The 27,200-nt window shown below is 39.1% G+C and overlaps 1 protein-coding gene across 2 annotated transcripts in view; it reads left to right on the forward strand.

Annotated features, from left to right (window-relative positions):
* The window catches only part of lars2 (leucyl-tRNA synthetase 2, mitochondrial), a 98,572-nt gene extending 87,608 nt beyond the window's left edge, over window positions 1-10,964 (forward strand). For both annotated transcript variants that reach the window (XM_017714402.2, XM_017714401.2), the window contains exons 18-21: window positions 1,861-1,938; window positions 3,246-3,357; window positions 5,130-5,257; window positions 10,229-10,964. In XM_017714402.2, coding sequence (XP_017569891.1) covers window positions 1,861-1,938; window positions 3,246-3,357; window positions 5,130-5,257; window positions 10,229-10,408 — 498 coding nt within the window. In that variant the 3' untranslated portion in view covers window positions 10,409-10,964. The remainder of the gene's footprint in view (window positions 1-1,860; window positions 1,939-3,245; window positions 3,358-5,129; window positions 5,258-10,228) is intronic.
* Window positions 10,965-27,200: the final 16,236 nt, after the last annotated feature.

Here is a 27,200-nt window from a genome sequence, read left to right on the forward strand (position 1 = left end):
CCACTGGGAACAACAGAGAGGGTGTGGAGAAGTGATGCTAAATGGAACAGCCGATGCTTCAGCGCATTATAAATAGCATTCTCCTGCATCTGGTAGCCAAGGCCGAGATCGATTCCTCCAGGGGCTCAAGCTGGTTAAGAGAATTGGCCTGTGGTAGATCAGGCCCAGACCCAATAAGCCACAGTGTCCCTTTGATCGTCCGCCTGGAAATGTTTCTTACCATGTCCTTTCTGCTGAAAGGCCAGTGTGGGCACCTGCTGCCCTGTTTAGCTGATGTAGAACCAGCATCCCCACCCCAAACGCTAATTTTAGACTAATGCAGTGGCAGATGCCCTACTACTCTCAGAACTTAGAACAAAATACCAGTGTCCAAAAAAAGGAAAACATCATGACCCCTTTTGTTTCCCACTGGATTACAGGAGGAATGTTCACATGCTCTGTGCCCTGTCATTAGCAAAAATAGTAGAAATATCTCTAGCAGGGGTGCATCAGTAGGGGACAGTGGAATTATGTGTGCTATGCTCCCCACCTAACAGCATATGTGCTCCATATGTTCAAATTTGCATCCATTTTTATAAGAATATCTTACTGTGTTATTGACAGAATGTCCCTTTTAACTTCATACTTTGTATAAACGATATTTTGTACATACACAGATGAGTCAAAACATTGTGCCCACTTGCCTAATATGCTGTTGGTCCTACACATGTTGCCAAAATAGCATCAACCTACTGAGCCATGGGCTGTACAAGACCTCTGAAGGTGCTCTGTGGTATCTGGCACATCTGGCACCAAGAAGTTGTGAGGTGGAGCCACTGCAGCTGGGACCTGTTGTTCCAGTATGTCCCTCAAATGCTTGATCAGACTAAGATGGGTATTTTGGAGGCCAGGGCTACACCTTGTTCTTCGCTAACAATGTGTGCAGTATGGCAGGATGCATTATGCTATAGAGTCCACTGCCATCCGGGAACACCATTACTATAAAAGGATGTACTTGGTCTTCAATGATGTTCAAGTAGGTGGTATGTGTCAAATTGACATCTACATGAATGTCCCGGACCCAGCAAAACATTGCCTAGAGTGTTGCATTGCTTCCACCAGCTTGTCTTCTTCTGACAGTACATCCTGGTACCCTCACTTTCCTCAGCTAAGTTACAAATGTATCCAGTCAGTCATATGTCGTAAGGGAAAACGTTACCCATCCGACTAGAAAGACATTCTTTCCTAGCTCCCAGATCCAATTCCAACACTCACATGCCCATTGTAGTACTTTCCACGATGGACAGGGGTTAGGATGGGCACTCTGACAGGTGTCTGGCTACGCAGACTCATGCAGCAGGGAGTGAGGAAACATTCCTCTCATGACCATTGTTAAAAATGTCTGTGACTTGTGCTTCAGTGTCCCTTTTGTTGGTTTGGAGATACTGGGATAGCTTTCACTGGCCTCACACATTGATGAGCCTTGGGTCTCGAATACCCAGCAGCACTCCGCAAGTGTTGGCTTTTTGGAGATGCTCAAACTCTTTTATCTGGCCATAATGATTTCGCCCTTGTCAAAGTTGTTTAGGTCTTCACACCTGCCCATTTCTCTCACACACATATCGACTACGAGAACTGCCTGTTCACTTGCTGTGTGATATATCACGACCTTGCCATGCACCGTTGTTATGAGATAATCAACCTTAATTCCTGGTTGTAATGTTTTGGCTCATCTCTGTACATATACTTGCATTTTAACTCTTGTTGTGAAGGAAGAATAACTGATCTTCCCAACCAAATTGGGTTGGAAGAACAACACCACAGGTAGCAAGTAACATGAACTGTGTTGACTGATACTAATATGCAGTATTTGATTGTTAGGTCACCACTCACTTTACAGAAGACTTCCTATTGAATGCAGCGATCTCACGATTGATGGGACTGACCAATACGCTCTCAGTGAGTCTGCCGTGAACACACACTCACTCATCTTAAATAGTTCTCAACCATTGTTAAACCCATAATAGAGACTCTTAAAAAAACAGGTGTCAATGCTGTTTTGTTTGTTTATTGGGAGTACACTGTTGCAAATGTTAAATTGTAAGAAATGTGATTAAATGTCTGGTTGTTCCTCAGGTTATGGCTTTTTTTGGGGGGGAGCTGAATGAATGGTTTGATGAAAATTTCACAGCTCCCCTATGCCTGTGTGATGTGCATGAAAGGAATGTTGGAATTCGGTATAACACCTGTTGTCTAAAATGCCTGACTGCAGTGTTTTGCTACACTTTAAAGTTTTTGTTCATTTTTATAGTTCACAGTAGGTCTCGCTGTGTCCTGAACCACAACAACATGGCTTTGTGGCCTTACAGGGGAATTCCACTGATTTGTCCAAAAAAAAAAAAACTCAGCATTATTCAATAATTAAGATGTAAACAAACTCTGACTGAGTTTATTATAATAAAAATATATATTGTTTAAAAAGTTCTCTTTAGAGACTATTTTGCTGTGCATTGTCCTGCATAAACCCTCCTACCATAAATGGATTTTAAAAATGTTTTAGGCCAAAAAAAAAAATCTCAAAACATTCAGAAAAAATGTCTTAAACTCAGCCAATATATTCATAACCTTTTCAAATAACAACTTTCTGTGAGGGAGCTTTTATAGGTGGACGTCTGCTCACTCACCAATTCTCACTCAAGTTTTTCTAGAATGGGGTTTTTCATGACTTTAAATGACTTTGATTCACCATTTATTCATGCGGAAGTTATAAAAAAAATCTGAAACTCCCCTTTAAGGAAGACCTAGATGTGGCTTGAGTGGGTGAAGTTTTTGCAGTGTATTTACAGAAATGATTTAGGTGATTATTGACGTCTAGTTTTTGTTAGCAATGTTAGCCTCACAGCTCTAACACCAAATTTGGATGAACGATTGACTACTCCCGGGGTAAGGGCATCCTTGTGTAAATGCAATTTTGTGATGAACTGTTACTTTAATTTTCAGCTCTAAAATGCCTGTATTTGTAACATTAGTCATTCTTAAGATGAAGAGCATCAAGAAAAAAAAAAACATGTCTCTGCTTGTTTTAGAACTTTTAGGTCAAACATGTTTTGTCTCTAATTGCAAAATTCTTTTATATTTACCTGGGCCAGCGTTTTTGTTTTTTTCATAATGCATTACCTAATTCATTAACTGATCACCTGATCCAGTAGAACAATTACTGCTACTACAGTTTACTGTTAATGATCTATTTCTGTCTTTTTCCACAGCAAGCATCTCCCCGTGTGGTTCTGCACAGTGTGGAATTTGAGCAGGCGCTGGCATCCCTCTGTGTGATGACTGCTCCCATGGCCCCTCACCTGGCCTCAGAGCTGTGGGCAGGTGCGTAGACAACCAGAGGCAATAGTTAAGAAGAAAAGCACAAGAGCTTTAGTGGACACAAGCGTAAAGGCCTGGAATTCACTAGACTCTACCAGAACCTGATTTTATGGTCTGATTAGACAAAAATAAGTGGTGGCAAAAGAAGGAGGATAATATAAAAAATAATCCCATTTAGCATATTTTTCCTCCAGAGCCCCTGAAAACCTTGTCAGGATACATGGCCTCCATGAAGTGATGTTTCAATGAAAATCTGGCTGCCTATGCCAAAAAACTTGTACTGCGTTGTGATTGGATCATTCAGCAGGACAGTGAACCAGAATGTACATAGATATGTTTGAAAATGTTTCATACATAGTTATGTTTTTTTTTATTCTTAAACCAAAGTGATTTCAAATAAAGTTTGGATTTTTTTTTCTGGTCAATTTCAATGTGATTGTTAATTAACCGCAAATACATTTTTTTATATATATAAGTTCTTATATACAAAGCGTGCCAAGGAGCTGCACCGTATATGCATTCGCATACATTCTTTTTGATCTCCCACATCTTCACATGTATCAAACCCTTCGATTCTCACACTGTAGTGGTGGACTCAACTAAAGCATTCAGCTAATCAGCACAATTAAATATAAAAAGAAACATGAAGCATCCGTTTGGCACTGAGGCAGCTTGCTCCATTTAAAAGTGAAAATGTGTCGGTCAAGAGTTAAAAGTTGTGGAAAACTCTGGAAGAAACAGAGGAAGCCACTGTCCAGAACTCAATCACATCCAGCTATTGTCAAACGCACCCACCATTCAAACCTGCTGTGTGGACAGAAGACCTGAGCACCTAGCGGGAGAGATGAAGAATGGGCACATCCTCGTCCTCCAGCTGATAACCACATGACCACAATGAGGGATTGTAATGAGACGAAACAGGAAACGCGTGGGAGCTGTGTGTATTTGCGCATGTTATAGGGTTGCGTTGCAAAAATCACAAAACACAAGGGACATAGTGTGAGCAAGACCTCTATGACATTCCAGCTCTGTCTTTCCCCCCAACATGCAGCCACATACACAAACACGAACACAAAGGCCAGAGGAAACACACATCCTTCCTGGAGGCAAGTGTGGGTCATGCAGAGACTGCTAATTTTAAAATAAAGTCCCAGGAGAGAGGAGCATGCCAAAGGACCCCCCCCCCCACCTCCTTTCTCTGTCTCTCTCTCTTTCCCACTATCTTTTCTCACAGTGGCAATATATACACATGGATCAGCCACACCTCCTTGCGTCTACAATCATTGTCCATTTTATCAGCTCCATTTACCATAAAGGTGCACTTTGTTGTTCTATAGTTACAGACCATCTGTTTCTAGCCTCTAGTTTTCTGGGAAGGCTGTACACTCGATGTTGAAACATTGCTGTGAAGATTTGATTGCGTTCACCACAAGAGCATTAATGAGGTCAGGTACTGATGTTGGATGGTGAGTTCTGAATCACAAACTCCACTCCATCATTCCAGAGAACACCGTTCCACTGCTCCACAGCCTGGATGCTGGGAGACTTTATACCCCTCTATCTACACTTGCCATTAGGAATGGTAATGTTAGGCTCATGTGCGGCTGCTCCTGAGTGTCCAATTTTATTGGCAATACATTTTTGAGGAAATTATTTAAGCCATGTGTACTCAAATTACTTATTAGAAGAGGTGTCTGGATACACTGAGATACTGAAATATATATTTCTCTTTCTCTCACACACACACACACACACACTCTGTGTCTCTCTTGCAGGGCTGTCTCAGGTTAAGAGTCCTCTCTGTTCTTCTCTCTTGGGGAATGGAGATGTGATGCAGCAGCCATGGCCCACTGTGGACCCAGAGTATCTTCAGACCCCAGACACATTGGAGGTTTCTGTACGGGTGAGACACACACACACACACACACACACACAGCTATTTATTCTTCACATCACACAAATATCAATATTTAGGGCAAAATGGGTAAGTCACCTCTAACTGTAAAGCTAAATCACGTGTATTTTTATAGCACAATAAAAGAAGATATTAAATCTTCCTACCTAAAGTAGGAAGCCCTCCTTATGAATTTTCCACTAATTTGTTATTTACATTTTAAAGAAACCTGTGCATATATCTAATCATTTCTAGTCTTTCCAAAATTGTGATGTAATTAAAGTACTAAATGTAATTAAATTTAAATCTCGGTTTGTCTCCACGATTCCACTTTATTTCAGTAAACAATGACAAAATACAGTGACAGTAAAGGAGAAACATTCAGAATGTCAATGTTTTGATCATTCATTAGTTATTGTTATTACTTTAACTGCATAATGATATTGCATAAATTAATTAATGGTATCATTATGATATCATTATTAGTAAAAATCTTATTTTTGGAGCAGTATTGTAAAGGGAGCCTTTTTGCCTCTGTTCTGGAGGAACTTCTCACCACAAATGTCTAACTTTACATTTTCACCTCAAGAGAAAAAAATCCTCTCACGCCCAAATATCTATCTCTCTCTCTTTCTCTACAACCCCATCCGCATATATATATATTTTTTTACAACTTTACTTGTACAACTTATAATAAATGGATAAATCACTATTATCTAACGACAAAACTCAATAGCTAAATCCCTGGAATGCAGTGACCCAGATGAAGTATCATAATTAGTTTGAGCACAGCCACTTAGTAAGTGTGTCAAGATTAGATTTTGCTCCATCAGTTAACCAAGAGAGAAAATACAATAGGGGGCACATCTTGCTTTGGGGGCTTGTTCCCCCAAGTTCCCTACATAGACAATTTCTGCCCTGTTACAGTGACACAGGTTGTTTTATAGATGCGATCCTCTCAGCCATGTCCTGTAATCCATGTGCCCTAAGGAGACATGACAGGCAAGTTCCCCAGGCTGCTCAGTACAAATGATCAGCTATCAGCAGTGCTCTGCTTCCTCACCGCTGAGCCACTGAATGTTCCATGTTCACTCGGTAACTGAAGAGTGGGTGACTCTCCACAGAGGCTGCTGGCATGCAGGAAGTGAATGTGTCTCCTCATAACGAGACTGTGGCTTCTTATAGCATGTCTGTAATTAATCTGTGTATGTGTGTGTGGGTGGGTGAAGGGCTTGGCCTTTGGTTCACTGTGATGGGTGAACAGCAATTAGAGACTGTTTTGAGAGTCCTGGGAGATGGATGAGTGAATTCCTCCACACAAGACTCAGTTTGAATCTTGCAGACATATTGGTGTGTGTGTGTGTGTGTGTGTGTGTATGCGTGTGTGTGTGTGTGGGTCTATATTTGGGAGTATGTGTAGCCTGGTTGCTTGCCCGGGCAGTGAAATCCAGTTGTGTGGGCTTGGTCAGTGAGTCAGCTGCACAAAGATCAAAGTTTCTCCTAGACTCTGAAAGAAATAAGAGATAAGCTTACACATGACCCTCTTCCCATTGACTTGATTTAAGAGCAGTCACTAACTTGGCTTTTAAAGGGCCCATATTGTTGGGGACCCAACTTTTTTTGATTATTTTTTTTTTATGCTTAGAAAGTACCATCCTAGTCCACAGCTGGAAAACGGCTCATTTTATATTTGTCATGATTATGATGACACATGTGCTACCCATTCAACCTACAACAGTTTCATGTCCCTTACATACATCTAAATCGGCTGAGGTGAATTGTTTGGAACCAGTCAGAAAAGAGGACAGTTGTTTCATTAGGGCAGACGGACAGTTTTATTTACCTGCCTCCTAAAGACACAGTAACGAAAACAGCCTGTTTAATTCTAAAGCCTTGGTTGTACTAAATGACTTTTAAAGTCCTGGCAGACTTTAAAAAGACTGGGTATCTCACACTGTCCAACTGGTTCCTGCAGATTGTTTTGGGTGAATGACCTATTGGGGATCACACACTACTCAACTTTTTAGTTGTTCAGTTCAGCGACTCACACAAACTCACACGTTCTCCAGTTACCAGGAGATCAAAATAAACAGACGTGGAGCAGCGTGCTGCTATTACTGTTCATGCTGACACAACGAAGAAGCAATAACTTATTTAAGTGAGGGCCATGGATGTAAAGTCTGGTAGTTTTTAGAGTTTTAGACTCCGTTCATTAAAAAGCTTTGCTACTCATGTGATACGTCTTTACTCGCTGTATTTTTTTCCTTCGCGCACTGTTTTCATTGGCTTTTGGCAAAGTCCATTTGGACTGAGTCGCTGACCAGTAAACACTCCAAGATTACGCTCAGATGTTTGAGATCCTCTGACTGGTCTTAAACACGATTGGGAGGCCAAAAATCTGAGTCTTCACCCCTCACACACTAATTTATTTTCCCTCTCAACTATTGACTCAGAATGCCCCAAAATGCAGACTAGTGCTAACCAAAGCAGACTTAGCCAGACTGAGAATCAGGGCTAAAATCGGGATAAAATTCATGTAGTGTAACTTTGGCTTAAGACAGGGCTAGCCAGAGTTGTCCCATGAAGTCATTTGATTTGGCTCGCCAGAAAGCAGTCGTAACTCCATCCCGTCATCCAATTGGAGAATATGCTGTCCTCATACACTCTATGGATCATCCTACTGATCTGATTCAAAGTCAGAGTTCAAAACACATTTTGGACTTTCAGCTACAGTCCTGATGTTTGTTTTATTAAATGACTGGTCGAAAATTTGATTTTTTTTCACTTACATATACATGTAACTGAAGAATGATCATGTTCAAATGAATTATGATTATGTTTGACACAAAAATCATACAAATGTTGTAAGTGGACCCCAAGGAGAAAATAACATTCACTAAAAATGTAGAATATGTGTCATTTTTGGGAGGAGAGAGTCCACTTCAAATGAAAGGTTATGCCTATAAAAAAAGACCACCCACATGATAAATTAAGCTGGAGTGTAGCACCCACATCAGGGCACTCCACCCAGTGAAACTCACACATACTCACTCTCTCTCTCTCTCTCTCTCTCTCTCTCTCATACACTCTGCCTCACACACACACACACACACACACACACATCCTCTCTCACGTTTTCAGTCAGAATCCAAATGGAAGCATCAAGCAGTCAAAACTGTAGCCAATTCTGTGTTCTTTTAAACTCCATGGAGCTGTCTCTGCAGTGACAGACAGCATCTGCCTTTGATCTCTTCCCCATTACGTTAAGTGGATCGAACCTCTCTCAGTCACTGATTAATATAAAGCAAACAGTGAAGGATGTCTATCCAGGAATCTGGCTCTAGTTTTCCCAGCACATTTACTGTTATGTTGTTCCTATCAAAGTGTCCTCCATCACTATGCTCTGCCATGTTGGCACCTGCTGGGTGAGGTGAGCTGGCATCGTGGGCTCATGGGTGTGTATGTCACTGTATTTTGGGAGTCCCCTGCCTAGTGGCAGAGGTTGAAGAAGTTTGGGACCTGTAATGACAGGGTTGAGTTTCTCCCACAGAGCAGGGCGGCTTCCGCGGCTGAATTTTACATACACAAGTGCACAGCAGCAGACTTGATCGAAACTGAAGTGGTCACACACAGCCCTGCTCACACATGAATGATCTTGGCAGATGCAGTGGCCACCCTGTGAAGAACAGAGCCTGATTGTTTACCCTTCCTTCTTCAAATGTACGGGACCCGACTGAGAATGTTTCTATTTTAAAGACTGGTGGTGAGCTGATCCAGAGGTGGAAGTGAAATTAGCTACTTAGTTGTATGCCAAGTATAGATATAGCAGGATATATTCAGAATGTAGTGTGAGTGTTTTGAGCTCTGTGGGTTTTGGTCATGTTATCTTTTTAGGGTTTTTTTTTGAGCAGCCATGTTTCTGTAAATTGTCAAAGGAAGTTGACATTGTTGAAATATTTCTCCTCTTTATCCTGAATGTAGCCAAAATGCTTTGAGCCGTTGGTGGAGAATCTGCAGCATGTTAAACAGGCCTGAATAAGTGACTGACTGACTTATTGACTGTGTGAGTTACTGACTTACAGAGTGTCTGACTGACTGACTGACTGACTGACTGAATTGCTGACTGGCTGCGTTAATTAATGACTGCGTGAATTAGTGAGTGAGTAACTGGCTTAACTAAGTCACTGACTGACGCACTTGCTGACCGACTAACTTTTTGACCTAGTGAATTAGTGAGGGATTTACTGACTACCATGCTGACTGACTGACCTGCTGACTGAATAAATTAGTGGATGATTTACTTACTCACTTGCTGACTGAGTGATTGACTTGCTGACTGACTGACTTTCTCATTTGCTTACTGACTAAATTACTGACAGATTTACTGACTCACTTATTGACTCACATTGACTCAGTTATTTTTAAGTGACTTGGCAACAGACTGATTTGCTGACTGACTTCATAATGAATTGACTGACTCACCAAACAACTTGTTTACTTACTCACTGCCTGACTGACGTGCTCACTGACCAACTTGCCTACTAACTGACTTTTTTATTACGACTGACTGATTTGCTGACTGACTTACCAGCTAACTTGCTTACTTCCTTTCTGACTGACTGACTTAGTGACTGACTGACTGACTGACTGACTTATTGTCTTACTGAGCAACTTGGAGGCTAAATGAGTGACTGACTAACTGACTAATTTGCTTACTTGACTACTGACTTGCTTACTTACTGACTTACTGACATCTCTGGTAACGCTTGCTTGGACTCCCTCGGTTAGTTACAAACCAGGTTAATGAAGTCCATTCACACCTAACCAAAAAGCAGTATCATAATACATGAATTTTGTCCATACTTTTCTTACGTTTTTGTAGATAACAGTCCAACAGTGTCAAAAACCAGGTTTGTTTGAAATTACTTAACTCTCTGTTTCTACTTTCATCTCAAAAGTTTATTTTTTTTCTTCCCTCAGATTAACAATAAGGTATGCGGGAGTGTCACTGTGCCTAGACAGGTGGCTCAGGATGCTGAGAAGGTGCGCGAGCTGGTCATGGGCAGTCCACTGGGCATGCATCTTCTCACTGATCGCGTCATAAAGAAAGCCATCCTCTCTCCCAGGACTGCCCTCATAAACTTCTTGGTGGAAGAATGAACTGGAAGAGGCCAGTGTGCATCAGAATGGGCAGAAGAGCTGCCAAGTCAGAGGCTCCAGGCAAATGAGAAGCTAAGGCTGTTCCACTTGGACAGAAGAATAAATGGAGATCAATGCAGATCTCAGTTTGTAAAAAAAAAAAAGATTGTGCGTATAGACATTTTTATTTTTTACTTTTTTAATTTCCTCTTGTGAGCACACTTTTGTCTGTTGGAAAAGACATTAAACTTGAAAGTGAAATTGGCCTGTAAGTATCCTGCAGCGTGAAAAGGATGTTGATGAGGCATTTTATATTTCCTGGCAGGCATTGTTGTTGTATTTGTGTTTTTTTTTTCTTCACCCTTGACTCTCTCTATTGTTGCCTCAGCCTGTAACCCAAAAGCCTGGCGGCCATGTTCCAGACTATTTCTGTTCAGAGGCTGAAGATGAAGCACTTCTAATAGAGCTGCTGGTCCCTGATAAACAGGCTCTTCTCACCAGTCCTGTACTGAAGCAATGAAGATTGTTGTCCTACCAGCTCTTGTAACTAAATGCAGGGCCTTGCAATAACCAGCAAGCTGTGTGTGACTCATTCTCTCCTCTGTGGATCTGTATGTTCTGTTTGATAGGTCTAGACCAAGAGTGTGAGACTGCAGTACTGGAGAGAGTTTAGTATTCTACATCATCAAACAGCTGATTCAACTCAGCAGCTGTTCACATAAGTCTTCATGAGTTAGAGGGAGAACTCTGCAGGAGGGAGTTTCTGCTGTGTTTTTTTTTAGTAAATAAGAACTGACAATTGTATCAGTTAGGAAAGCTCTGATTAACTAAAGCTATTTAACATTCAAATCTGAAACATAGTTTAAAATGAAGTTGGTTGAGATTATCAGTTATTAGAATTGTTAGCCTTTTAAATACAGTATTGGCCACAGAATATTGGTCTAGCCCAACTCCTGACCAGTGATACTTAATCCCTCAACCTCTGCATAGCTTAACACACACAGTCAAAATGAAGAAAGGTGTGTTGAGCCTTAGAATTCACATGTACTTTTCACTTGTGAAAAATCATTAGAATTCCAAAGTGTGGATTCTAAACTTTAAGCGAATACTACATTTGTGCTTGTAAGTTATGGAGAGGAATAAATGAAAAGCAGTCACTACAGTGGAAAAACTTGAAATGCAATACACACAACATTTACTTTTCCATAGTAAGGTGAAGAATATGTGCTAAAATGAAAAACAAAAAACAAAACTGCTATTTCATTTTCACACTTAACCTCTACTGAAAAGCAACACTTTACGTTTTGCATTTAAAACATAAAATGCTGAATTTGTAAAGAATTATATTTTATTCCAATGTATGCAAGTCATATTGTGAAATAATAATAATAAACAGCTCTTGACTTCAGAATTTTACATAATCCACCTTCTAATGTACTGAAGGCACTGCCATATTGCTTTCCACCGTGCAGTACTGTAAACAGTTTTGCCTTATTGAAATGTAATGAAATTTATTTAATATTGTTTGAATTACTGTAAGCTCCAGCACCCCCCTGTGACCCTGAGGGAGAAGTGGCTTAGAAAATGGATGGATGGATGAATTACCATACTTTGTAAAGCAATATAGCTGTGCCTTCATTATAATTTAAGGAGGATTGTATTCAAAGCTGGCAGTAATTCAGTACACACACACACACACACACACACACACACACACACTTTCTAAACCGCTTATCCTTTAGGGTCACAGGGAAAAATGCAGTATTTGTTTTTAAAATTGTTTTTCAGTAAAGAGGTAACATGACCTGAAAACAATGTAATAGAGGTTTTGTCATTTTGTCACGGATTCTGCGTGTCACTGTCAATGTAATGCCAGGTGTGCACTGCATTACATGTTTCTCCAACATGTGATTTGTTTTCAGTCTTGGCATGAATCCTCTCCATAGTAAGTTGCAGAGGAGGTATTTTGTTAAGATTTGAATTGCATAACTCTGTAATTAAATAGGCAATTATATATAAATGCTTAAGTAAAATGAAGTTGGCTTCTAAGGATGAAATAGCCGAAGAGCTGTGTCAGGTGTGTGGGAGCTGGGAAAGTGCTGAAAAATGTAGGACAATGGAATTTTTTCCCCACCTTCTTTAAAGAGTCAGCGGTAAAGATACCACTTGAGAATACCCACCAGGCAGAAAGTGATAACTGAGTCACTCCATGAAAGGAGTGCCAGTGAACACTGCACAACATTCAAGGGCATGTATAAAAGAGATAAACCTGCTAAAAAGTGTTTCTCAAGCCTATATGAGCATAAAAAATCATTAACATACTGTGTGGACATTTTTATAGCAAGTGAGGAAGGAATGGAAGCTTCAAAACAATGGGTCTTCAAGGGTTCTGTAGTCCTATATATTCTGTAGTCCCTCCACAGGCCATGACAGATGATTTTGTTTGACAGATGTTATTCAGCAACATATGAGTGTCATGCTTCCACTGCTGCTCACCATCATGACAGAGGGCTATAATGTCTGATGGCATTACAGCTTAATGGACTCTCGTTAGTCATCATGACATTTCATGATGTCTTATAATTAGTGTTAATACTAAGATGATGTTAAATCACTGGACATAATCAGTCATGAGAACTCATGACAACATATGACCAGACATGTTTGTCATAGTTATGTCAGTGTTATGTAGCAGAGCTACACTTCAGTAGTAAAATGTTACCAAATGTTCTACTGTAACAATAAACAATGCTATGAAAAGTAAGTGGTAAATTTAGCCTTTAATTAGCATTGATCCTTAGTTGTTTTCTCCATTCTTGACCAAGCCTGTCAAGTGTTATACCTGGTCATACAAAATATAGAGAGAAAATATTTTTGTGCAATGTTCATTATAATATGTAATTAACTGTCATTAGAAGAACTTTCATAAGGTCATGTTCTTAATTGATGCAAGGGAAGTTTATTATTTTGCTGTCTAAATGTGGGAGCAGCAGAGCATCTTTGGCCAGTCGGGGGTTAGGTGCCCTGACCAGCCAGTTCTGGGTTTTGAACCTGCAACCTTCTGGTTACTAGATCACCTTTCCTAACGCTAGGCTTTGTCACAGCTTCAGCATAATAGGTGTGTAGATTTCAGGCTTCTTTGGCACAAAAAAAACGAAAATGTTTGGATTACTGAGGTGGGAAAACTTTTCCAGCGTGAACAATGAGTTTGATCCCCAGTGATGCTACAATCTTCCATGGCTGGAAGTCGAAGAGATTTTATTTAGTTATTTATTTATTTGTTTTGTTTTTTTTTTACCCTGGGTGGGTGGGATTGCCCTCCCTCTCCACCCATCACTTAGGACAGTGCTAGCCAGCATGAATATCTGTTAGCTGACATACCAGAGTTTGCAGTTAGTGTTCTTCTCCAAGTACATTGAGCTGTCCACTGGCATTGTTAGTGGCAGTTCAAAAAGATGCGGTGGCGATTTACATGTCTTGGAGGAAACTTGTGCCAGCCTATGCCCTCTTGGCGCTGACAGTATCATGTCACCTAGCTAAGAGGTAGAATTGGGCATGACTAAATAGAAAGAAAATGGCAAAAACAAAAAAGGTACGACACTGTCGCTGGGGCAGTACCCTTCTTGTCACTGTGGTGGTGCCCTCAGGGGTACATCTCAGTACCTTCAGTCAGGGAACATAACTGAACCAGAATCCACTGAAATTATATTTTCTAAGTTGCACTGACTCCAGACTTCCCGCCTCATCTCCAGGCTTTTTATTTTATTGTTCTGTTTTAAAACATTAGTTAATAAAAAGAGACAAATGTATACTTTTCCACTAGGAAAAACTTATTTAAGGTACACAATTGGACCTTAAAACCACTGTTGCACCTTTGAGAGTACACTTACATTGTATGTACCTTGATGAATGAATCCTGTACCTGCATGGTACCTTTATTTCTAACAGTGTGTTGGTAAGAGAAATATATAATTGAACTAAAAATTGATCCTTGACATAAAAAAGGAATTGCGTACCCCTTTGGCACAATGAAACGAATCAACTATTCTCAATCAATGTTGTTTGTGTACTCTGGCCTGGAAAGCTATTGTGTTGAATCTATCACCGTCCAACTTGATCTAAAGTAGAAAATCATTTGAAACTGCTATTGAACTTCAGAGCAGTTTTTCATGGCCCGCTGGGCACATGATCTCCTCTTAAACAACAGCTGTTTGCGAATGCACTGATGTCTTTGGCTTTCAGATCAGCTGAGTTCCTGTTTGTGAGCTTTTCTGAAAGGCCATCAGCAGTTCTTTTCAGTGCTGGCAGCAGAGAGGCCACAGTCATCACATTGCAGGGGCAGTATGATTCAATGTCACTCTCCCAGCTGGCCCAGCCCAGTGAGCACGAACAGCACTGGCGCCACTGACAACTCGCCCCATGCAGCCACAGCTCTCGAGCTGTCTGACTGCTTTGACAGTGTCGGAGAGTAATTCACTCGGCTCTTGTGCAGGACAAAGACGAACAGAAGCTGAGGAAAGGACATAAAGCCCCTCTTTCATCTTACAAGAGAAGCTAGGCCTCCTGGGTATTGAAGTCCATCTGACAGTGGGGCCATTGTCTGTGGATGTTGCTTAACACGGCTAGACATTATTATCTGACCGCACATAACTTATTCTGCATATCAAACCTCCAGGCTCTGAAATCTATCCCTTCCTCTGTGTGGAATGGCAGCGTTGTAGTGACTCACCAAGCTAATTCTGCTGAATAATAGCACTGAGAACGCTTTCACATTCCTCACGTGTGCTGGCTTTCCTCATTAAGTATGCTCTCACAAGACCAGGAATCTCACATGGCCTGCACTGACGGTTCCCTCAGAGTTACTTATTATATCCTTTCTTGTGATATGAATATATTTATTCCCTTCCTTTTGTATTCCATCCTTTTCATTTCCTTCGGAGGAAGTGTTTTCTTTCCCCTTTTCACCTTTTGCACTCACTGAATTCCCAGAGGCTCAAGGTTTTATTTTTGCTCGTGCGCTTGGCAGGTTCAGGTGCATGACTGCCGCCTCTGGATCAGTTCTGTTGTTTGAAGCTATTTGAGTAATGTTGATATGTACAGAGGGAATCTGAAACTAGAACAGAACTCCAGGTTCTTTCACAGTATAAGCAGATCTATTAATCTTCTTCTCAGATGATTTCTTCAACAGCTGGTCTGCTGACCTGTCAGTGCAGGGGTGTCATGTGATTCTGGTTTCAGAGCAAGCTTTCGTGATGGATGTTCTCTCCATTGCCCTTAAAAAGACAGACATGAGGATTCGCTTAAACCTTAGCATGAAGTAAAGGCTCTTTACGCTCTGCATGATTTGAAGCAAATCTAAGTGCATGATTTGTTTTATTTCCTAAACTAAGTATGTTTTTCTGTTGAAAGAAGTATCATCACTGAGTCTCGAGAAAAAACCCGCTAAAATATGGTGTCTGTGCTTTGCTGTGAGTCGCCCTCTAAAACCTGAGATAATCATTTAAAAGAGTTCTCGAGTTGGATTTGTGGGAGTTTTTGGACCAAGTAATGTTTCTTTACATATGAGCATCACACACACAGAAGCTCTATTTCAACGTTTAGGTCTCAAAGGCAAAATCAACAATACACGTTTTACTGAAGGTGCTCCCAATCCCTAGATCCATCCAGTTGGGGAAGGATGGATGTTTATGTTCTTCCAAATACATATTTTGAAAAAAATATCTAAAATAGTGCCATAACTTTTTCACAGGCCACATTTTATGTTTTTTTTCCCTCCAATACATTCAATTCAGTGAATAAGTAGTAACTGTGCATTACACTGTGCAGACGTGTGTTCTATTGCTCTAAACATCGATCAATGTTCAACTTTTTTTCACTCAGAAAATCAACAAAATTTGATCAGGGGCACCAAAACATTTGCATATGACTGCATCTGCGATGCATCTGAAGTGTACTATTCAAATACTTTTGACTGTGATGCCAAGTGTTCTATCGCAGTGCTTAGACCTCTGAAGTCATGTCGTCACTCTGTGGGTGTCATGCCTGTATAAGGAACTCCATGTCTAAGCTGGTTTTCTCTATGGGGAAAAATGAATACTGTTTTCAAAAAAGTGACCCTGTCATGCATTACACCCAACAAAGACAGTCCAAAGCTGATATGTTTTGCTATACGAGCAGCCTTTCTTTCAATCTCGTCAGATCCTCTGAAATATGAAGATGTAAGGGACCTGAAATATGACTATAGCTATGTGAGCTAACACTGCTGAGCCCTGAATAGACTGGCAATGTCACTGAAACACCCCTTACAAACCAGCAAGCATTTGTAAAGAATTAAACATGGAATAAAAGCACTTTTGTGTGCAGTCTCTATACTTCAGATGAGTGAAACAGAATCACTGCAGGGTGAGCAAGATGTAAGACAGACGGCACCCACACAGTAAACAAATGTGTTCTAGGTAAAAAGGGGAAAGCTGCACTGATCATGGAGAAATACATACAAACATATTATAAATTGAATGAATGTCATGATATTTTCCATATATACTGTATCTCATTAATTGGATTAGACTAAGTTAACTTCATCGAAGTTAAAAAGTTAGCATGAATATAGTCCATGAACCTGTACATTGTACACAATACACAATATTACATACAATACAATATAGCTTAATGTTTAACATTAGTTTAAAACAAATGCAAATATTTGTCTAAAGGCATAAGATCACGTTTTGCTGAATAAACCTCCTCATTTCTGTGTTTTTGGCATGTTAGTATAGCCACCCCAGTCAAACTGGGTGAACAAAGTACAAAACACTGTAGGTGAGTGAAAGTGGAGAGACTGTGAAATACTACTCAAGTAGAGCAGAAACACTTCTACTTCAGAAACACATTTCTACTTGAGTTAAAGTATAAAAGTACTTGTTTTTAAGTGTAATTAAGTATCAGCAGTTAGAGTATTGCGAGCTGTGTGGCTGCATGAAACGTTAACTGTTCAAGCAAATACTTTTGTACTTTAACTCGAGCAGCACTACAGTGATATGCCAAAGACCCTTTTTGTTCAGAGGGCATAACTTATTTTCACTTACAAAATCAATAAACACGTCCTCTATAGGGAACATAAATATGGTATTTTTTTTTTGCATAGGCTGCACCCCCCCCCCCCCCAATATGTTAAGCAAATAAACAGCAATTGTGCATTAAAATGTGCAGAACTGTGTTAACATATTTGCATTTAGTAAATCAACAAAACATGTTATTTGAATACGAGGGATTACATGCGTCAGGCTCCAGTCCTCGCAGGCCAAAACACTGCAGACTTCAGCACACCACCTGAACACAGCTGATTCAGCTCATCAGCTAACTAGCAAGGCCTTCATGAACTGAACTCGGAGAGAGTTAGATGAGGGTAAACACTAATCTAACTTGGCCCAGAAGGTCCCAGTTTGACTTGTTTGATATAAACACCCTGGAATACTTGTTTTATCAAAGTATGGAAGTTTTATACTTAGTCCCCCAATTCACAACACAAGCGCGACAGTCTGTTTCAGAAAAAAAACTGTGTTTGATGACTGTACTTAAGCATTATTGTGAATGACTTCTACTTTACTCAGATATTATTGAAACTGTTCAAATTATTGAAAATTTTTGATCTCCATATTAATTACAGAAACAAACTTTCTTATTTTTAGTACTTTTAGCTCCACACTCTTGAGTAAGACTTTGACACAGCGTCGCTACTTTAACATAGTCTCTGTACTTTTTCTACACCTGGCCTTTTTATAGACAATTGTGATAGCATTGGAAATTAGAGCCTTCAGTTCTTTACCATACTGTAGTTTCAGAAAGGCACTGATCTGTTGATATGCAGTGTCCAGGTCCTGGAGGTCACTACTAAAGCTCACTTTCTACAGCTGCCCCTGGTTCATATGACCGCTCTTCTGATTAGGCAGTGCTGATTGAGGTCCGCAGACATTAGAGGTTTCAGTCTATTCGAAAACACATGAATCTGTCACAGTGTTACAGGCTTTAGCTTATGTGGAAAACAGATTAACCTGCGCTGCAACGATGCAGTCATCAAAATCACAAGCATGCTTAGTGTCTAGACTCAGTGCTGCACTGTTTGTTTTGGTTGGGAGGAACACAACATTAGTTTAATCCTTTTCTTTGCTCCGCTGGCAGTCTGCGCTCGTTCCCTCTCTAGTTTCACAGCATTAGCATTAGCTTCCATTAATACTGTGTCAGCCAGCATATAGATAACACCAGAGTCAGAGCAGCACAGAGAGAGGAAAACAAGTGGGGGATGGAACAGAGTCAAAGGGAAAACAGTGATCACTACAGTTCAGAAGATTATAATAACTAGTTTTAATAATATAAAACCAAATATAGTGATATAGTAGTCCTCTGCAACTTAGAAAATAATAAAAAAGATGTTTAAGATGTGTCTAGAATCATTAACAACATTAAAATTCATTTTTTGTATGTTTTGTTTTCTATTCAGTTGCCAGTTTATTTAAAATAACAATAATATTCCATATTTTTGAGCAGTAGTGTACACATTCATAAATATGTACAGTACTGTGAAAGACTAGCCCTGCGATTGGACTGGCGATCTGTCCAGGGTGTATCCTGCCTTCTGCCCAATGACCGCTGGGATAGGCTCCAGCACATCCCTGCGACCCTGAGGGAGAAGCGGCTTAGAAAATGAGTGTGTGTGTGTGTGTGTGTGTGTGTGTGTGTGTGTGTGTGTGTGTGTGTGTGTGTGTGTGTGTGAGTGTGTGAAAGACCAACCTCTGTTTATACAATTTACATTTAATTCAATACCTCAACAAATTATAGTAGCAAACTTTTCAGTATTTCGTGTCCACTCTTTTTTTTTTTTTACACAGCTTCCATTTTTTCAGGAGACTTGCTTTAAGTTTTTCAAAGACGTTTGCACAGATATGTTTCCACACGTTGGAAGTTGGTTTAGCACTTTCTGCTTTTCACAATCCAAGTAATCCCAAACACATCCAGTGATGTTGAGGTCTGGACATTTCAGACTAATAGTGTTGTCTTCTCACAGTGGAAGGATGGACAGAAACACCTGTGGATTTTTTTCAGATCTGAAGCAGCTTGATTTTCTCCTCTCTCTCTTTAAAGAGGAGAGCTTTAAGTGCTGTTTGTCTGATAGGGAGAATTTTGGTGTCTGCCAGGTCTTGCATGGTTGTTAGGAGTCCCATTTTCTCTGTAGCTTTTAATCATTTTTTGAGCTCCAGTTTTGGAAACTCCTCATTTTCCTTTGACTTTCCTCTTCCCCATGTGGGTTTTTATTATCTGATGTCCTCAGAAATATCTCCTGAAAAAAAGGAATAACTTGTACTTTATGATCATTTTGACTGAAAATTAAGGGTGGTCTCTGACTTTTGTGCAGTACTCTGTTAATGGCACACAACAAACACTGTGTAAGCTGCACACATTATATATCATGACTGTCATTACAAAACCTATGAAAATCCCTTAAATGATAATTACAAGAGAACAAACATTCTTAATGTCCATTAAAGTCCTTGAAAAGGGTGTAAAACTGAAAACAATAGAATTATGAAATATTTATATGACAAGCTTTTAGAGTAGTCAACCTCACGATGCATTAGAGCTGTATGCTTTGTAGTCATCATTGCTGAAGGCAGTTCAGTGAGCAGTGGGGTCGGATGATGCGAGGCCTCAGGCAGGCAGCAGTTTTAGGGTGGTTTTATCACAGGCAGGAATTCCAGTCCTCTTTCACTCAGCAGATAGTGTTGCTGAGGTGGAATGTGTGGAGCTAAGAGTGCTTGGTTGTGATGTCACAAACATGAACGCATTTACACTTCTCCATCACTGTTCGCAATTCAAGTGTTCAAGTGTTTTGATGCAGTAAGTCTAAATGGATTCTAATGTGTGAGTGCAGTTGAACTACAGACAGCTGTACAGTAAACAGCCGTGTGTAAAAGTATGGGCACCCTTGGTCAAATTGAAAACTGAAATTGAAAGTGAAAATAAGTGCAAGTTCTCTAAAGAAACACATCTCCAGATTTTAATGCACAATAACTCTTTAGTTGTTGAATTTTTGCATAGTGGGTAAAAATCAAAACATAAAATGTGGCCTGTGCAAAAGTTCTGTCACATTTTCTACCTTTTTTTAAACAATGTTAAACTTCGCACATAATACAAATCGTGCATTAACATTTACAGGACACAACTGCAGTCTCTCCTGAGCCAGTTCCTCATGAGTGCTGGCTCTGAAGAGCAATATAGGGCCTATGATTTGGCTCTTTAATGTATAGAAATTCAGCTCAAACAGCTGATCATCACATATGTATGATGTGGCTTGCGCTAAAAAACTGAATACATGATTAAAGGGCCCATATCAAGAAAAAACTTGTTTTCTTAGCTTTTATAGAAAGTAGAAGAGATGCAAACAAAAAAGTAAAATAAACCCACCCATTATTCTCCAGAAAAATGTCAAATGAATGTAACATTTTTAATTTGAGCTCGAGAGTGCTCAAACTTTTGCATGCAGCTGTATATGTATGATTTTAGGATAACATTCAGAATGAAATTATTATTAATAAATGGACATGCCTTTTATTTATAGTGGTGAATAAATAATGACAAAATGATTGCAATATGTTATCATTTCATAACTTCTTGATGTTTCCACGTATTGAATAAAACATCTAAAAATGTTTTGCTATATTGTGGACAAACTAAACAAACCATGTACCTGAGTCAAAATAGATACCCAAAGTAAAATATTACTCCAGTAAAAGTTCCTCCCTTTAGACCTCCACTTGAGTAAAGGTACAAAGGTATTTACCTTCAAATGTACTTAAGTATTGAAAGTAAAAGTACTAAAAGATTAATTATGGCTCTGATGTCCTGTTATCATTTTTATAACAAGACTCGCTTCATGAACTCATTTCAGGTGAAAATCCTCCAGCGTCTCTCTTGGTAAACCAGTCTTTTAATAGAACGTCATTAATTAGTGACGCTGACGTCTATTAAAATGATCATAAGCACAAAACACTGAAGGTAAACAGTTTCCATCAGGGAGAACCGAGTGGCTCTGAAATCACTTTTACAAACAAGCAAAGTTTCAGTTTAAGATTACTTTGTAAATTAGTGACCAGTTTAATAAAAACTGGCTTTAAACTCAGGATCACAAATGAGTTTCCTTTACTATCTTGATCTGTAGGTATAAACATAAACCAGGCCAGTTGAATAGACTCTCCCAAAATGTTACGCTGCTGCACTGACGTTGAACCGTGTGCTGCACTGGGTCGGTATGACCAACGGGTCAAAACAAGCTCAAAACAAAGTGACTGCTCTGCCCTGATTGGTGCTCTTGCTTTGTGCTTCTTTTGTTTTGACATGTTACATTTTTATACACACAAAACCAAAAGGAACGACAGATTTCTCACAATGTAGTGGAGTAAAAAGTCAGATATTTGATTTTGAAATGTAGTGGAGTGAAAGTAAAAAGCTGTGCAAAATGAGAAAACTTCAGTAAAGTACAGAAAGTAAGTAAAAAAAAAAACTGCTTAAGTACAGTAACGAATTACATTTACTTAGTTACTGTCCACCACTGATGGTTTGTGATATTTAAATATATAATTTACAGGTTATTATAGTACACATAATTACAAATATTATTAATATGACTGGTGTTTCCAAACTTTGAAGTCATTACTTATAACGTTATTACAGTTATGAAGAGGGTTTCAGTCTGAAATGCGTTATTGTAAGTGATGAAGAGAGGTTGGAAAATGGGCAATGTGAAAAATGAATTATGACTATGAATTTGTTACATTAAGCGCACGTCTGGTGACCATCTTCTCATTACTTTTGACAGATTTCAGGCCTCACATTATTGTTGTCACAGTGCGAAATGACCTGGAGTGGGTCACAGACAGTCGGCTTATCTTTTAAAGGATAAAACAACATTTTCAAATGACTCACATGAGTCTATATAGCACACTGCTCAGGCTGCTGGAATGTAAAAGGGCAGAGACTTTTTTGCTCAGTTAGTATGCATCTCGCAATTAGACTGCATGACTGTGATGCAGTTGGGTGGGAAAAATGCAGGGATTATTATGATGGAGCCACATCTAAGTTGGGTAATTTGGCAAGCCCCTCTGAGACTTCACTGCTCAATGGGGAAAATGAGCTGCTGCCTCACTAACCACCTCAAAGGAAACGCTGTCATCCCACATAAAAGGATGCAGACATATATACATATTCTTCATTTCTTTACAGATATATCATTTAATGAAACAATTTCACCTCAAGCAACTATGGCAGGACTATCAGCAGCTGTTTGTTTAAAGCTGTTGCACAGCCTTTGGTTTAATATCCCATCTTTGTGAGGGAACATTTACAGTGTTTTAACTGTACTTTATAACTTAACAACAAATTCATATTGTGTGTTACAATGTTTTGTCTCAGTACTTCATGGAATAGTTCAGCAAAAAAATCTGGAACGTTGCTAACAAACACTGGAAGTCAACGGTCACCCAAAGTGTTTCTGTATGTACAACCCCAGAACTTCTCTCAACTCACTTAAAGTGCAACCAGGCCTTAAATCAGGCCTTATCTTATCTTATTTAGTATTTTTAATTTCAAATCAAACATGTGAAGATTTTTGCATGTAACTGGGAAAAGCATTTTGAATGACTATTGATTTACAGTGTTTGTTAGCATCGTTAGCCTAGCCGCTCCAGTTTTAAACTAAATGGGCAAAATTTATACACCAAACATATCATGGCTGATCAAGTATATCTGGGCTAAGTGGAAGGTCCTCGTGTAAATTTCTAATATGGTTCAAATCCAGGTTATTCACAACACACACATATTTGATTTTACTGTTTCTGTTACAAGTGCAGGGTATTGAGTCGTGCATGGGGCAAACAGGCCACATGTGTATGTGTTTGAGTCATCTTCCCACAGCAGGGTCATCTGACAACATTTAGAAATATATTTCTCAAATTCAATGACCATTTTTGTACCATGTGAGTGACACCTCAATGTGAGTGACACCCCCTTTTAACAGCAGCCATAAAATGCGTACAATGTGTATTATATCCAGTAACAAATGTGAATGATTTATAAACCTGACAGTGAAATGGATTTTCATCTTTGTGTGTGAGCAAGTCAACATTCATCAGTGTTTTTTATCGTGTTAAAATGATTTTTCTTGATGTTTTAAAATGAAGAAAGCTGCTGTTATGCTGTCCGCTTTATATCAGTAATGGAAGCTTTTGTGGAGAGGTGTATTTTGAGCTGTACCTCCTCCCTTTTCAATCCTCATTGCTTGCTAGCAGCTCAACACCTTCATTTCACCTACAGAGAGTGTCTAGTTAATTTGTGAAGAAATTACAAAAAAAAATGATTTGGTTATATTCATTAAAAATATGAGTCACCCTCTTTATGAACGTAGCAGAGCACCAGTTAGAAGCATATAACCAACATACAGAGAGCCAGCCAGGGTAAAGTACAACCTCTGTACAGCAGGATTAGTTCAAATGCAGTGTTACATCTAAACCTGTCAAAAGGAATGAGAGCAGGCCATATCCCTCCTATATGAATTCAAAGCAGTTGAGTTCATTTTGTATGTAAAAGCCAGATTCAATAAGTAGAATATCATTGCGGTCAGACCATCTCAGAAATGGTCATTTTATAGGAGAAGGAAAAAGGTTCTTATGTTCTTAAGTTAATGGAAGATTGTTTTTTTCCAAGTAATTTATGAACTCTATTAGTATGTATTAGTAAATTATATCATTTTTCAAAGTATGTAAAAAATAAAAAACGGCTAAAATGGAGATGCAAGGTTTTTGTGCGACTGATGACATATTTCAGCTATGCACAATTAGTTTGATGCATATGTTTTCATGTATTTCAGTTGGAAAGCTTGTGGTTCAAACAACATAGGAATTACATAGTAACTATTGATTATTTTTTCTCTTTTCCTTCAGTTAATAAATTAAGCTTTATTGCTTCTGTCACAACCTACAAGTGTAGGGCTGGGCAGTATGACAATATGTCATGAGTACTGTGATGAATTATGTCACAATGCTCTTTACTGAGCATATTGTGCATATAATGAGTATTTAAAGTACACTCACCAAGTTAAATACACATAAATATAATATAAATAATCCTGTTTAACTGGATTTAATGCAATGCTGCATGTAAAATATACAGTTTTAATAGTACTTTTTTCAGTGTTAAACTGCTGGGCCTTTTTCTTTTCCAAATATTGTGATACATATTGTGTATCATGAAAATGTATCACAATACAATCTATTGTGACGCAATGCAATATCACCCACCTCTACCTGAGTGTGTTGCAATTAACCCCACCTATGGGTTTTACTTTTGCGCCACTTTTGTCTGAGTTGTTCATAGATAAAATGTTTATTTGTCCGTTTGTAGCAGATATGTGCAAAAAATCTTAATCTTAAGTATTTTTAGAATTTTTAAGCCAAACCCCAAGTATCTTAGCTGGTGCCTCGCCCTTCTCTACCAGTAAACGTGAATGGAGGATGAAGATGATGAGGCCATAAATATCTCTTAGGTACCCTGCTGGGAGGAAAATGTGGCTAACTAAGTCAGGAAGTGTTTCTCTCTGGCTTGTTCCCCCACCGAACATGATCACATGTGCTGGCGCCGAGCCCAGAGCCATCAGCAACACAGAATAACACACAGGAGCAGAAGCTTCACAATGCCCTCCATACAGACACTGCGCTGTAAACCATCATCTGTTTGCTGTATAAATAGCCCAGTTTTCTTAATTAAAGAGGAAAAGCTGTAAACATAACGGTTTTGGAGTGAATCACTTGTGTGCAGTCTCTACATTGTAGACGAGGGAAACGGACTCACTGCAGGGTGAGCGAGCTATAAGACAGACTGCGCCCACACACTAAACAAATGTGTTCTAGGTGAAAAAGGAAAAAAAAAGGCTGCACTGATGATGGAAAGTAAACATGAACTGTAAGAGCATAAAATGCCTTTAGTGAATCATAAAAGTAGAGCCGGGCAATATTGATCAAATTCAACAATGTGAAATTTCCTGCATGCATCATATTTCAGATCATATTTAAGTTAGCATTACAAGAATAAATCAAGCAACACAGTTATGGAGTTAACATGTAGCAAAGCTAATGGGGGGAAAATATGTTTTTTTCCATCCCCCCCCCCCCATTTCTTTCACCAAAAGGAACTATGGGTAAATGTAAACCAGACAGAAAGAAACCATACTACTTATTTAGGTTTATTTATTTATTTATTTATTTATTTATTTATTAACATATTTAGCTGTTGTTCCAAAATAAGCTGAAAGTAAATGGTCATGCACAAAAGTTTGAACATTGGTCACATGACATGTTAATACATAGAACACACGTAAACACTGCATTTGTCTGGTCGGTTAATGCACATTTGTATAAAAAATATGCCATGTATTTTGCACAGGACTTTATTTATGTATTTATGTATTTATTTATTTATTTTTCTATGCTGTAAATTCAGCATATGGAGAGTAATTGTGCATTGGAATGCGCAGAGGTGTGTTCTCTGTGGAAGGTTTGTTCATAAGTTTTCTTCTTTTTTTTTGTTACTTACAAAATCAACAAAACTTCTCTTTTAACCAGGGAGCCCAAACTTTTGCCTGCTGTACTTTACAGGTAACTATCAGAGCTTGGTGCTATTATCGAAGCTGACAAAAAATAATAAAAATAAAAATAAGCCACTTGGCAACACAGATGTGGCTATTTTAAGGGTATTGTGTAGTGGATATAGGGTTCACTGTCTGCCAAATATATTGTTACAAATATCCCCACAAAGATCACCAAAACTGAAAAATCATATCACAGTGTGCTGGTGGAGATCATACGAAGGCTAGTGAGATTTGTTTTTTCTTAATACTTTATACCGATGGTCCCCTGTAGATGATCTACAGACTAACTTTCTGTTAATACTCAGTTGATTATCAACACTGCTAGAGGAAGGTCAAGTTTAGGAGTAGGTGTAGGTTTTGTGTGGGCATTAAGGTTAGGTTCTGGTCTGGGTTTAGGGTTAGATTTAATAGAATCTGCCACACTCAGCCAGATATTGACTTCCATTTGATACATTCAGTCGAATGTTAATTAAAGGCAGCCTGAGCATCTATAAGGCGTCCACAGTGGGCTGTCAAAATAAAGTGTTGCTAAAGTTTTATAGAAAGAGAAACTGGGCGACGTTTCCAGAATGTTTTTTGTAGCTCAAACAGTGCCTGTCTTGTGCATTCAAAAGTTTGGAATCACTGTTTTCATTGATATGAAACCTGTCTGTTGAAGATACATGTGTGTAATGACCATCATGACGCTACTGCTCTACAACTTCACAGGTTCTACCTAATTACTTAGAAGCTATAAAAATAGGGCACGTTTTGATGAATGAAGCAGGTGCTTATAAAATGAGTGAGAGAGCTGTTCATCAGTGAGAAAGAAGTTGTAATCAAATGAACTTCACCATAAACACGGTGATCTCAGGGAGGTAACTCATCAGGAAATGACTGCAAGCAGAAGTCAGTAGACTGTCACTGTTCCCAGAAATACATGAAATGTGAAATAAAATGTCAAACTGTCTTCTGGTGTCCAGTACAGTATTCCTCTAAACTGTATACGTTGTTATTGAGTAAAACAGCAGTAATGAGAGGATGTTGACCGGCCGTGTTGGTGGGCTGTGCTGAGTTCAGACCCTCCTGTGTTTTTGTGGTACTGCGCCTTTAAATACTAAAGAGACACTGGATCAGAGCTGC

Source organism: Pygocentrus nattereri, chromosome 3 (assembly GCF_015220715.1).
Source record: "Pygocentrus nattereri isolate fPygNat1 chromosome 3, fPygNat1.pri, whole genome shotgun sequence".
In the NCBI taxonomy this organism is placed as follows: domain Eukaryota; kingdom Metazoa; phylum Chordata; class Actinopteri; order Characiformes; family Serrasalmidae; genus Pygocentrus; species Pygocentrus nattereri.